This window comes from Nuphar pumila, chromosome 4, assembly GCF_984573655.1.
Source record: "Nuphar pumila chromosome 4, dmNupPumi1.hap1.1, whole genome shotgun sequence".
Taxonomy (NCBI): domain Eukaryota; kingdom Viridiplantae; phylum Streptophyta; class Magnoliopsida; order Nymphaeales; family Nymphaeaceae; genus Nuphar; species Nuphar pumila.
The window spans coordinates 93312852-93326793 of NC_143252.1; the positions used below are offsets into that span (position 1 = coordinate 93312852).

Genomic DNA, 13942 nt, shown 5'->3' on the forward strand with positions numbered 1-13942 from the left:
TCTTTGTGTGTTTGCTTTGAGATTTGCAAAATCATTCAATATTTCGCAGAAATTTTTAAAAGCACTATTCACTCCCCCTCTAGTGCTCGTTGCCTCGATCCTAGTGCACTTTCAGATTTACATCAATGGCCATAGTCAGGATGTAAACAAAACTTAGTATTTCTATCTTTTATAAAATAACACTGGATCCACACTGGATCCTTTCCAAAATTCATCATATTTTCTTCAAATATTTTCTTCTTTTATTAGAGTTTAATTTAAAATTATTTCAATATATATACCAATGGCCATAGTCAAGGTATATTGAGAGTTAATTTCATTTTAAGCTCTATAAAAGCACCAAAAATGTATTTTATTTTTCACTTGAATTTAAATGTGGTTATTATATAATACATTTAATGACCATAGTCAGGGATGTATTATATCTTCAATCTCATTTTTAATTCATTTAAAGAATTGAATAGCTTTTTAAAATCCAATTTCAAAATTATTCAAATTCATTCATCATTTAGGATAGAATTGCAGCATATTTTCAAAATTCGTTTTTCAAAAATCCAAGTGATTTCCTTCAGATATCTTCTTCACTTCTCAAATCAATTTTTCAACTCTTGTAAATTCAAATATCATTTTCAGATTCTAACTTTAAATTCGAAGTCCAATTTGACTTTGAAATTAATTTGTATATCCAAAATTCAAATTCTAAATTCAAATCAAATTTCAAAGTTCAATTTAACTTTGAAATTTCTGATTCTTCTTCTAATTCTCAATTCAAACTTTAAATTCAAAGTCCAATTTGACTTTGAAATTCATTTGTATATTCAAAATTCAATTCTCAAATCAATTTTGAAATTCCAAATCCAAAGTTAGCTCTTAATCCCAACTTGGATCCAAAATCCAATTTCGTTTTGGATTTTAGATCTTGGATCCAATTTTATTCAGTATCCAGAATCCAATTCCATTCCCAATTCTAGATTTCAAATCCAAATTTCATTTTCAGATGTCATCTGAACTTCCTAAATCTATTTCTATTTTTTATATCATTTGAATTTCTCAAATCCATCCTGATTTTAAATTTAAAATTCAATTCCATTTCAAATTTTATCTCTTCTCCTAAATCTAAGTTCAAAGTCTATTTTCCGACTTTGGAATTTCCTTCATTTTCCCTTTTATCTCAGATTCAAGAATCATTCTTCTCAAAACCAAGATTTATTCTTCCAAACTCTGATTATTTTAATAACTTGGAACTTCTCTGATCTATCTCAAATTCTAAGTTAGATTTTACCATTCAAAAAATCATTTCTTCACTCCATTATCAAATTCATCTGAGAACACTTGAAAATTTTCAAAACATCTTTCAAAAGAGCATACATCCTTGCATTGCACAAGCATGATTATTTGTGCATTTAGACTTAGGATAAATTCTTAGATAATATTTAGGCAAAGCAAAAAGGCATAAATTCGATCCTTGGTTCGATTACCCTTGGTAAAGGCGCCAAGAACGGTCGAACCTCGTACCGACGAGTGAATCCCGTCTCTCAATTTTCCTACAATATTTCAAAACAGAGGCAAGTTATTTTCTTAAATATTTTTCAAATCAAGGTCAAGTGAGACCCCGCAAAAAAGTTTCTCTTCTCTTCTTTTCTCTTCTCTCTCCTTTTCTTTCTTTTATTTTACTCCCTTCAAAAGGAGGAAAATAGAGATTAGAAAAGAAAAAGAGAAGGAAGAGAGAGAAACATGTGAGAGAGAAAAAATTTTGCGATGATCACAAAGGGGAAAAAGAAGAAGGGTTTTTAGGGAGAGAGAAAGAGCTCTAAAAAAAATACAGCTAAATGAGGGGGGTGTGAACTAGGAGAGGGCTTTATAGCCCCTCTTGAGTTAGGTCATGGGTTGAAATTAATTTCAGCTCTTGATCAAAACATGGGAAATCATTGGACCCCCTGATCTCCACTTTGACTATTCAAGTTTTAAATAAGCTTGAATTTCTCTACTACTTTTATTTTCAATATAAAACTTGAAGTAAGATGCCACATAGGATGAGACGGCCCACCTATGGACTTCTACTGAACTGTAAAATATGTTTAATTTATGAAAAATCTATTATATTAAATCATAATTAACTATTTGTTAAATTTCAATTAAAATCGTTTTTGTTCCATATAACCACAAATCATGTGAAAATGTAAAGGCATTGAGTATAAGCTAATTTTAACTTATTAAGCATGTTAATATGTACATATTTTTACAATCTACTTTTGTTAATTCACTTCATTCAAATAAATTTTCTTAAAGAAAAATCAAATTTTTTTAAGAAAAATGTTTTCCTATAGCCATCACTTAGGATTTTCTCTAATATCCAAAATGGGTATGGTTTATATTTACTACATTTTAACATAATTAAACCCCCTAAACCTTACTAATATACTCAAACATTCATTTTTAAAGAAATCACGATTTTATATTGGCACAAAATTTTATAATATTATAGAAAAAGAACTTAAGAATTTTTCGGATATTACACGTTGCATCTCTCTAGAGATATTGGCACCCAAGTTCTTCTCTCTTCTCTTCCTCCCTCTCTTCTTTCTCTTCCTCCTATTCCTCTTTTTCTTCTTCTCTTCCCCCTCTTCTACTTCTTCGTAGCTTGTGATTGATCATGTCCTTTTGCCTTACAAGAATGGTTTTGAGGGAGATTGATTGGGAGGGCTGTTGATGATACAGTGGTGGAAGGAGAAGCATAAGTTGTTGGAGAAAGAGGAAAAGGGGTTTGGAGAAGTGTTTTTTTTTTCTGTTACTTTCTTTTTCCTCTTCATGCATTTGATGATGCAGGTCCACGTCCACTTGTCTGGTAAGACCAGCTAGTGCCTGTCACCTTGTGTTGGGAGGTTGAAGGTTCAAAACCTAATGGTATAGTTATTATGGGAAGGGGTGTGCCTAACACCAGCTTGACTTAAAAAAAAAGGTTTTTTAGGGAACAGATTCTTTATTAAAAATCCTTTTTACTGTGCCAAAATTTAGTATTCCTTGAACAGACAAAAACACAAAAATTGAATTCTCAAAAATCAACAGTTGTTTTCGGAGCCAACATCAATTCATGGAAAGGTCAAAACCACTTTATCACAATGAGCTCCCAAACATGTGGATTTGGAAATACCAAATCCACAAGATGTTTCAATATATATAATATTGAGGTTAAGAATAGTTAGAAAATATTGCACTTAACATTACATGTATGCCATTCATAAGTGGCACCTATTTCAACACATCACAACTATGCTAGTTATGAGTAAGGCCAAAACCAGGGTAAAATTGCATAACTGCCACCAATAAGGAAAGTACACGCTTGGTCGAATCACGCGCAAGGAATCTCTTGGGACACGTTAAGACTTGGAGATGGAATCAACTTGGAGTTTTAACAATTGCTTCTGGATGAAGCTGTGACTGCATAGTGAATACGTATGGACCAAATGACGGCCTCATCATTAGTTTTGCTGCGGTGCCTTCTACTGTTTGGAGACGCACTTTTAGATATTATCTCACATCGTCCAGTAAGTTGAAATCTAGCACGCTCTAATTATCAGAATCATGCCAAAGGTCAAAAAAAATGCCTACTGCAAATACTAAAACTGTTGCTTCCCCAGCACAACAGCTAAGAATTCAATAACAATGTAAGAGTGGTGCGTAGACCACTTAGTGTCCATGCAAGAGCTCAAAAAGGAAGAATGCCCATCCAGGAAAAAAAAAATCACTATGCAGGCTTCATCATTGAATAACGTGTTGTCCAACTGAATAACAGATCAGGAATGCTTTGTATAACACGCTGACCAGATAAATCAGAGATCAGGAATGTTTGCCTTAAGCGATGTCAATACCTCCTTCGCAGCAAGTTTCTTTGCCGTCTTTCGGTTCACTCCAGTACGTGTCTGGCAGAATAACGTGCCCTCTGCTTCAACTTCAAGGGTGATAGAAGCCATGCCATCAACAGATGATTTGAAGTATCTATTTTCATACCCTCTCTTCCTGCAGATTTCTTCAAGTTCTCTTACAGGATGATACACCATAGTATCTGGAGTAACCATAGGTTCTAGGAGAGGCCTGATGCTTTTCCAAACAGCCTCCTTATTGAATAAAGAGTCAACAAAGATTGCACCTGCTATGGATTCAATAATATCTCCAAGTACCTGTCAGAAGAAGAATTTTATGATACCATAAATAAACAAGCATTCAGAAAACAAACTTTCGTTAGAAACAGAAACATGAACCAACACAATTCTATTTCTAGATTTACCAGAAAAACCTGGACTTTATGCACACATGCACCTTAAATTGGCTTGACGGAAAAGAGTGATAAATTATCTTAAGAAAATGAATAAGTGTATACATATTTAACAAATGACAGTCTAAATTCTAGTTATGTTAAATTATTTTGTTTTTAAGGGAATGTCCCATTTTTGGCAAATCAGCTCTAGATAATCAGCGATGAAATATTTCAATAGCATGGAAAGTATGACTTGGCACTTCCTATAGCAGTTATAACAAGCCTCTTTACCTTCACCAGCAGTGTAGAACTTTGAGACCACATCTTCAAGCTGTGTTAGACCACATATGAATTGGCTGATCTTAGATAGAAAAACATTTTTCCTTTCAGAGAAAAACACTTTGGATCAACCTGCAAACACATACTTCAATTCTCAATGGCAAAGTCGCCTAGCCTACTCATTTACAATCCGTGACATTTTGTCTTTTTACTTTCATAATTTTTCATGTGCTATTGACATCCATGTCTGATATTTTGGCAAAATTGCTTTGGTCGTCTTTCTTCTATTTTGAATTTTTTTTATCATAAACACAAACTTCATGGCTGATACCAAGTGTCTTAAGTTGTGTCAATCTTAATAGCAGGTCAACATTTTTATCTCTGATGCTTTTGCGCCACACACGTATTCTGATGTAGCTTCTCATCATCAATACAAATGTTACAGCTCTGAGCACAACTGCATAATGATCCATGGCAGTAGGATTTCCACAAGCTGAGCTAAGGTCTCATCTGATAAAAGGGATGTGGGATAAATCACCAACCCTCCGTGATCCTCTCATTATAATCAGTGGTAAGTCATAATATTCATGCAGTCTCCCTTTTCTGTTAGCCTTTGATATGTCAATTTATTTGAATGGAGCCTTGATTAATTAATAAGACAACAATCTTAATGATGATCATAAGGGAAAATGAGACCTTCCAATGTGATATTGCTCAACAAAACTGACTTGAGGAAATGACAAGACAAAAGGATGAATCAGAGTTACCGGAAGCGCCTAGGTAAAAGGGGAAGCACGCTTCGGAAGCGCGAAACATCGTGCTTCCAAAGCGTGAGGGGAAGCGTCCCCCTTTTATGGGAAGCGGGCTTCCCCCTCGCTTCCCCATTTTTTCATTTTTTTCGCTTCCCCCTCGCTTTCGGTTCGCTTCCTAGGTCACTTCCGAGACTGTTCGTAATTTTCTTCTAAGTGGTCCCCTGCTTCCCCGCTTCCTAAATTTTTGAAAGTGCCGCGCTTCCTGCTCCCGCTTCCTGTATCGCTTCCCGCTCTCGCTTCCTCGACTGGTAACTCTGGGATGAATTCAACAATGAATAGAAAAAAAAAAATATCAAAGACCAGAGCAATAATGTAATACCCGAAAAATTTAAGCGGTTCTATATGATTTGGGCTTAGGATCTGTTACCTGAATCCATAAGAAACCTGCAAATATGTATTAAAGTATATATAATAAATAACTAATATTATTTATTATAAGAAAAATATTAATTAAAATTGGGAACGATGGGTCGAATCCACAGTTGGACCCAAATAGATCCAACTATGGATCCGTCGATCCATTCATTTTCGACCCGGATCCATGCTAAAGGTGAATCCAGCGTCGCGGGTCACGGTTCAAACCCGGACTCGGGCGATAGTTCTTTTAAAACCCATAAACAAGAATCGTGCCTGGGGCACGATTCTTGCAAAGATCGTAGAAGAGGGGAGGGGGGGGGGGGGTTCGGCTCATTATAAAGGGGATGGAGAGGGGCTTCACCCTCTTCATTCTATTCTCTCTCTCTTCTCTGTCGTTCGACCCCCTGAACCTCTCCCTCTACCTCCCATCTCTCTGTAACTCTCCCTCTTGGTCTTCACCTCCCTCTCTGTCGCCATTCGCACGCCGGCAGGGTTACCGTCGTCCTACTGCCATCATCGCCAACAACCAAAGTCGCTGGCGATCTTGTCAGCCATCCCTTCCCGTCGCCAGAAAAGGTAGGTTCTATACTCTTACTGCTAGGTATAGCTTGAATCTAGCCGTGGTTGGGTCAGTCGGGAAAGGGAAAAAAAAAACCCCCGATTCTGGTGTGTTTCCAAGATCTTGAGGGGAGGCTTGACCGCTGAAAAACTCCGACAGGTGAGTGGAGGTTTCCGGTTGAGGTGATTCGTGTTGTGGGATTTTACTGATTAACCCCATGTAGAAAACCCAAACCTATATGATTTGGGGGTCTCTGTGGGATGTATTGGGTAATCCTAGATTTGGGGGTTTACTTCCGATTCTGAGTATCGGGTGCCTCCACGAATTTAGGGGTTTCCGATTTGGGATGATTGGCTAACCCCCGATTAGGGGATTTTTCTTAACCCCGAAATCTGGTGGTCTCCAGTTGTAGTATCGGGCAACCTGGAGATTCTCGACTGTGTTGCATAAACTAGGTTCTGTTTTTGTTTTATTTTTTGAGTCTTGATGAAGGAACACTCCTTGATTGCGAGGTTTCAGTTATTGGGATCGAAAAATTTAGATTTTGGGGTTGGCTAGGCAAAATGCATTAGCCGATACTGTCTATTTTTTTCTTTATGCACATGACGTATGTATGTAAAATGCCTGTTAGCCGATCTTTGAGTCTGTTTCATTTAATAGTTCATAGCATTTCTTTTATTTTTGTATTTTGAATTGAGTCTGTTTAAATTAATAAACTTAACAAGCTTCTGTCAAATACCTGCGGGCCGATCTCTGGAGTCTGTTTTTATTTAACATTGCATATTATTCTTTATGCAACTCCTGTTATCCAAATGGGAATCTATTTAAATTAATAAAACCTAATAAGCTTCTGTTAAATACCTGTTGGCTGATCACTGGAGTCTGTTTTATTTAACATTACATAGCATTGCATTATGTACGTAACTCTTGTTATCATAATTGGAGTATGTTTTAAATTAGTAAAACTTAACAGGCTTCTTTGGTATTTGTCTTATTTAAACAGTACACAGCATGTTTACGTAGCTCCTGTTAGCATAAATAGAGTATGTTTAAGTTATTAAAACACACCATGAGTTTCTGTTAAACGAATGGGTCTGTTTAAGAAAAAAAACTTTATATATATATCTATATATACACATGAATATGAGATCCTTGATTAGGCTGCAATGGATGTTATCATTGATTAGACTGTAATATATGATTTAAATTGCCTGTAAGTAGCATGTTATTTGTGTTGTGGGAGGTTGTATGTTGGTTTCAAATATTTGATGGTGCACTTAGTTACATATAGATATGTGCTTTGCCTAATCGGCAATATGAATGGATTACCCGATGCGGGTACTTGGGCTATTAGCTTGTGTGCTAGCAATTAAAAAGAAATGAGAAAAACTTAATCGTAAATGTTTTGTGCTTGACTGGTTTAAAGGCACACCGGAGCACTCTGAGTGGGTTTGTGCAATAAAAAAAAAAGTGGGGGACGGAATGTATTGTACCTTAGTAAGGTGACTAAGGTTGAGAATCTACTATTATGGTAGTAGAAGGTTTAGGGAAATGCCCCTATACCTTGGAAAGTTAATTAAATGAAAAGATTAACCCACTTAGTTCTTGGGCTTACCTTGGAGAGGGTAGGTGGTACAAAACTCCAGAGACATGTGTTTAACTGTTTCGAGCTAAAGTGACTCGTTGGTCCCTAGTCCTCGGAGTTGGGGGACCAGAAATACCAGTATGTACTAGGTGGTAGTTCTTTGTTCTTCTGCAGCAGTTAGGGATGCATCCTGTTTTGGTTTTGGCCTTTGGGAGGTTCTCTCGGTCACTGACCGCTTCCTTGAGATTTCAGACTCAGTTAGAATATTCGGGTTAATAAAACAACCTTTAATAATATACCCCCGAACGTTATCTTCTGTGATGGTTGCCTCAGCCCGTCTGTACCCGCGGGATAAGATAAAATAATCACTATTTAGAACAGTTAGGTATCACAGTGAGTGGAGTTATTAAAGAGACATTTGCATATTCTTTCAGCATGCTGAATTTGTAATGAACTGAAATCGTGAAATGTGTAAATTCGAGATAATTGAACTATTACATGAAAGTTATGCATGTTATTGTTATTGTTGTTGGATAACATACCTCACTTGCTTATTAATGTTGTATACTATGTTTTACCTGCTCAGTTATTATTGTTGTATAATTGCTCACATGCTCAGGTATATAATTGTTGATTTTTGTTGCATAATCTGCTTACTTGTTTAGATATATGTTGAAAATCACCTTTGACACACACATCACATGCTAGATTCATGATATACCTGCATTAAGAGTTACAGTTTTCCTACTTAGACATGGTAGTCTAATTCCTATAATTTTTATCATTTTCAGGCAGAGTAGACCTATGAGCGGTTGTGGGATGAAACATCGGATCGAGATTTTGGATTTACTGTTCCAGGGATCGCTTGGGTTTATTGTAATTTTTAATTGTTCATATCATTTAAAACTCTGATGATTTTCATTGATAAAGGGAATGAAATAAATGTGTTGGTTTTCTCTCCATTGTAATGTTCCATAATGTTTAACCCCATAGTATTACTTGTTTCTGTTGTTATAAAAAAAAAATTCCTCTAAAATTTGGGTTAAAATTTTGGAGCGTTATAAATGGTATCAGAGCCTGGGAACAATAAATCAAATATCACGGTCGTGCCATACCCTGCAAGCACTCTGTGAGTATAAATTCTTTATTAGTCATGATAATTGCATTGTTTCTTCTATATAAGTATAGATATATACATGTAATGACTTTAGGAACACTACAATTCAAAGATAGTAAAATTGTGTGTATTGAAATGATTATTAGATGTATCGTCGATCCCAAGCTAGTTCGAGCACTGCAAACAAATGGCAGGAACAAAGAGGTTTTGTGAAAACTCTCGGTAATCTGGCTCAAACAATAAACACCCAAATGCGCAACCAGGCGGAGTTAGCTGCAACCATAAGTGAAAGGCATAATACAAGCACAATCACCTATGAGAAGTTCTTGAAGTTGAATCCGCCCACTTTCTCAGGCAAGGCTTATCCTAAGCTAGCCGAGAGTTGAATTGCAGAGATGGAGCGAGCTTTTCGAGTTCTGCCTGTTCCCAATGATAAGCAAACAGACTTCGGCACCTACCGCTTGACGAAAGATACACAGAAGTGGTGGGACACAGCCCGAACCATCCACTTTGTCGGGATGGATCCTATTCCATGGGAAGCATTCAAGGAGGCGTTCTTAGAGACATTTTCCCCAACACGCTCGTGATCAGAGGAGTTCTTGGAGCTTACTCAAGGGAATATGAATCTGATAGAATACACTACCAAATTTCGGACCTTGGAGCATTATTGCCTAAATTTGTTTGCGAATGATAAAGTCAGGACAACTAAGTATGTCCGTTGACTCAAGGACGGATTACGACCATGAGTGATGATTAATCTACCGTTCACCCTCGCACAAGCCATTGAAGTGGCTACTATGCTGAACGAAGAATGAGAGCGATCAAGGAAGGGTCAGAATACCGCAACAGAACACACAAAAGAGGGTGCAGGGACGAGTATATGCTTCAACTGCAGAAGACCTGAAAAAGGAAAATCCGGTACAAGGTACAGTACTTGTCAATGGCCATGCTGCACTTTTCCTTTTTTATTGTGGTGCTACACATTCGTTCATATCCATAGAGTTTGCTAAACTTTTAGGTGCACGTACTGAATCTCTGAAACATGTGTTAGATGCGTACAATCCTATAGGATATAATTCAATAAGTGTAAACTACATCCCAGATATAACAATTGTGTTGGGGGCAGAATTTACCTGCTGACCTGATCATACTCGATATGACAGAATATGATGTCATATTGGGGATGGATTGGTTACAACTTCGTATCAAGGACGATGATATTCCAAAGACAGCCTTTAGAATAAGGTATGGACACTACGAGTCTGTGGTTATGCCATTCGGATTGACAAATGCTCCTGCCACATTCATGGATTTGATGAATCGGGTATTCAGAGCGTACTTGGATACTTTCGTGATCGTCTTTATCGATAATATACTTATATACTCCGAAAGCATAGAGCAACATCGAGAACATTTGAGGATTGTATTAGAGACTCTAAAGGAACACCAATTGTTCGCCAAATTCTCCAAGTGTGAATTCTGGCTTGAGAAGGTCATGTTCTTAGGCCATGTCATATCGCGAGAAGGAGTATCGGTGGAACCAACTAAAGTTGAAGCTGTATTAAATTGGGGTCAACCGAAGAATATCGGTGATATCAGGAGTTTTCTAGGATTAGCAGACTATTATAGAAGATTCATTCAGGATTTTTCACGGATTGCCATGCCCATGACAAAGCTTCTAAGGAAATGAATTAAGTTCGAATGGACGAATAAGTGCGAGGAGAGTTTCAAATCTTAAAGAAGAAGCTTACCACCGCCCCAGTGTTGTCTCTACCTTCAGGTCATGGTGGTTTTGTGGTATATTCTGACTGTAATAACCAGTAAAAAAAAGAAGAAAAAGTTAGGATTCGGGTCGGATCCGGACCCGGACCCGACTCGGACCCAATTGAGGCACTGCCTCCCTCGTGCCTTCTTTAGAAAATAAGGCAGGGGGTTTCAAATACGAAACCCCCCCTCGCTGTCTCTCTCCCTCACCGCCTCCCGACTCTCCCACGCTCGTCTGCTGCCGCCACAGCGACCTCTCTCCGCCGCCGCCGACGACCACCAGGTACGTTCTTCCTCCTCTTCTTCTCCCTCTTTCCGTCTTTCTCTCTCTCTCTCTCTCTCCCATCCTTCCCCCGCGTTTCTTCGTTACACAAGGAGGGGAGGGCTGAGCCTCCTCCCTGCTTTCGTACGGCAGGTGAGGGGCGGAGCCCCCTCCCTAGTTCCGTACGGCAGGGGAGGGGTCGAGCCCCTCCCCCCTGCCCCTTTTTGTTGCGCCAGCAGGGGCCATCGGCCCCTGCCTTTCGTTTGCCAGCAGGGGCCTATGGCCCCTGCCTTTCTTTTACGCCAGCAAGGGCCTATGGCCCCTGCCTTTCTTTTGCGCCAGCAGGGGCCTATGGCCCCTGCCTTTCGTTTGCGAGCAGGGGCCTATGGCCCCTACCTTTCTTTTGTCAGCAAGGGCATAGGCCCCTGCCTTTCGTTTGCCAGCAAGGGCCTATGGCCCCTGCCTTTCGTTTGCCAGCAGGGGCCATTGGCCCCTGCCTTTCTGTTTGCTAACAGGGGCCATCGGCACCTGCCTTTTTGTTTGCCAGCAGGGGCCGATCCCCCCTGCCCCTTTGTGCGCGAGCCTATACCCTTGGTCGACAGACCCGGGGAATCTTTGGAAGCTACATCGTAATGGGGACAGATCATTACAAATGTTGATCTCCAGCGAGGAATTCCTAGTGAACGTGAGTCATCTGCTCACATTGACTACATCCCTCTTTGGGCGACAAGGCTCATTTGGCTCTGCCCCATCCTTTTTTTTTCGAGTCATTTGGGACTGTTGGCCCCAGCTCTATGTATTGGAGAAGTTGAGTCTTTGCCTTGCTTTTGCTTTTGTCTGGGCTTGCATGTTAATATCGCATATTTGCAGCTACGACGGATCTCACTCGCGCTCCGCGACCCGAGCCGTCAATTGTGTACGTCCGCAGACGTCAGCAAGCTCGTAACCCTCCAAGGTAGGGGAAGATTGTACGAAAGACTTGGATAATTGAATTAAGTTCAATTAAACTAAAAACGATCAATAAATGAATATATATATATATTTATACGAGTATGCACTTAACTCAAGGACGCGGTTTCGCGATCCTTGCCCTTTACCTAATGTCAGTCTATACTTGCCATCGTGTATCACGTCGAGATCTCGTGTTGCATTCTTGCTTATGGTTTGTATATGCCGTCACGCATCGTGGCGAGGTTCAGCGTTGCACTTCTGCTTACCGCCTTTACCTTGTCGTCGCGCTTTGCGCCTAGACTCTTGTCTTTGTATGTATTATTACTGCTTTGGTATTGCAGATGCCGCACAGGTTTTTGCTCTTTGCATATGCCTTAAAGGCATCCTCAGGCATTCACCTCTCTCTCTTGCGACGAGAGTTGAGATAGGAGCTAGCGTAACATCCCCGTCTAAGGAGGGGGATACCTTGCAAGGATCCTGACTCCTTGAGTGTGCAGTCCTACAGACGAGTTGGAGTTTTTGTTGAGAAACATGTTTCCCGTCTATCGAGGCCGGTGTCGAGTCATGCGAGGCATGTAGATACCCCGATAGCGGGTGAGGTTCTAGAAAATCGCAGGCATAATGTTGGCACAAGGTACTGTTGTTTCAAAGGATATAGTAAAGTTGATAAACTTTACATCTTTGTGAAACACTCCTGTTGAGACTTCTTTTGAGGAGCTATACCCCCTTCATCCTAGAGTACTTGTAGTCGTGCACGACACGTCTAGAAATGCACAATGCTGGAATCACATAAATGGCCTCACATTCGCCTTCACAGGCAAGATGCTCGAGTGGTTTAAAGACCACAGCATAGAGTGGGTCGTTAGTTAAGCAACCCCTAACGTACCTATTCGTTTCTAGTGGTCTGTCAAGGGAGAGGACAGAGCGGTACAAACTCCAATGGACAGGTTGTTAACAACCACCCTACGGGCAATGATCCGGCCTCCCCAGTCATTGGAGTTAGGGGAAAGGGGCTACAATAGTTAGCTCAACACTTCTGCAGAAGTTGGATGCATCCGTGGCACTGCCTCCTTTGGGGAATCCTCTCTCGGCTAAAGTCGTCCCTCTGGAGGGGACTCAACTAGCTATTTGGGTTATTCAAAATACATAGAATAACAGACGCCCGAACTAGTCTCAGTTGTTTCTACGTTTTGCCTGCGCGTACCCGCAGGCCAGTAATATCGAAACATAAAGTCTGTTCACACTGGTTGTTGAGTAGTGAGACTCACTTGCACTCGCTTGCACCACTGATTCGCTTGCACCACTGACTCGCTTGCACCACTGACTCGCTTGCACTACTGACTCGCTTGCACTCGCTTGCACTACCTATTCGTTTGCACTACTGATTCGCTTGCACTACTTACGCGTTTGCACTATGTACCTGCTTGCATTGCTTACCTGTTTAACTGCATATCTGCTTTAAACTGCGTAACCTACTGAATTAAATGTACATAATTCAGTTTCCTTATAGTCTCTCTTGTGCACCTACTAGTTTTTTTGCGAAACTAACCCATTCTATGGGTACAGGTGATGAATAGGTACTTCACGGGCGATGGCGCGATGGCAAGATGGCTTCAAGACTTTCTTCTTCCTGCTCTTAGCTCGCATCCTGATGTTTTTGGGTCTTGTAACGGATTTTCCTTGGGACATCCGAATTTTGTACTTTTGGAACCTTCTTTTAATGAAAGTGCCTTTTTCAAGTAGCATGGGTTGTATGTTTTGGTTCTTCAGCTAACGTGCCCAAAGTGGTCAACTTGCCTTTCTAAAATTAACAAAAGGATGGTCTTCCGCTTATTTCTTAAACCAACTCTGTAATAAAGAGATTCTTTTAGTCTCTTGCCTGTTTTATGAAAGGTTCGAAAGTTGAAATTTTGGGGCGTTACAGCTTGGTATCAGAGCTAAGGAAAGCAAGGATTCTTGACCATTGAGCATCCGCATCGCGCTGTGAGTATACCTTTCTTT

At 39.7% G+C, this 13942-nt stretch overlaps 1 protein-coding gene across 1 annotated transcript in view; it reads right to left on the reverse strand.

Moving 5' to 3' along the window:
* Nucleotides 1–3664: 3664 nt before the first annotated feature.
* Nucleotides 3665–13942, reverse strand: part of DCL2 (dicer-like 2) — a 232028-nt gene continuing 221750 nt past the window's right edge. Inside the window, exon 23 of the mRNA XM_090005046.1 lies at nt 3665–4178. Coding sequence (XP_089861172.1) covers nt 3831–4178 — 348 coding nt within the window. The 3' untranslated portion in view covers nt 3665–3830. The remainder of the gene's footprint in view (nt 4179–13942) is intronic.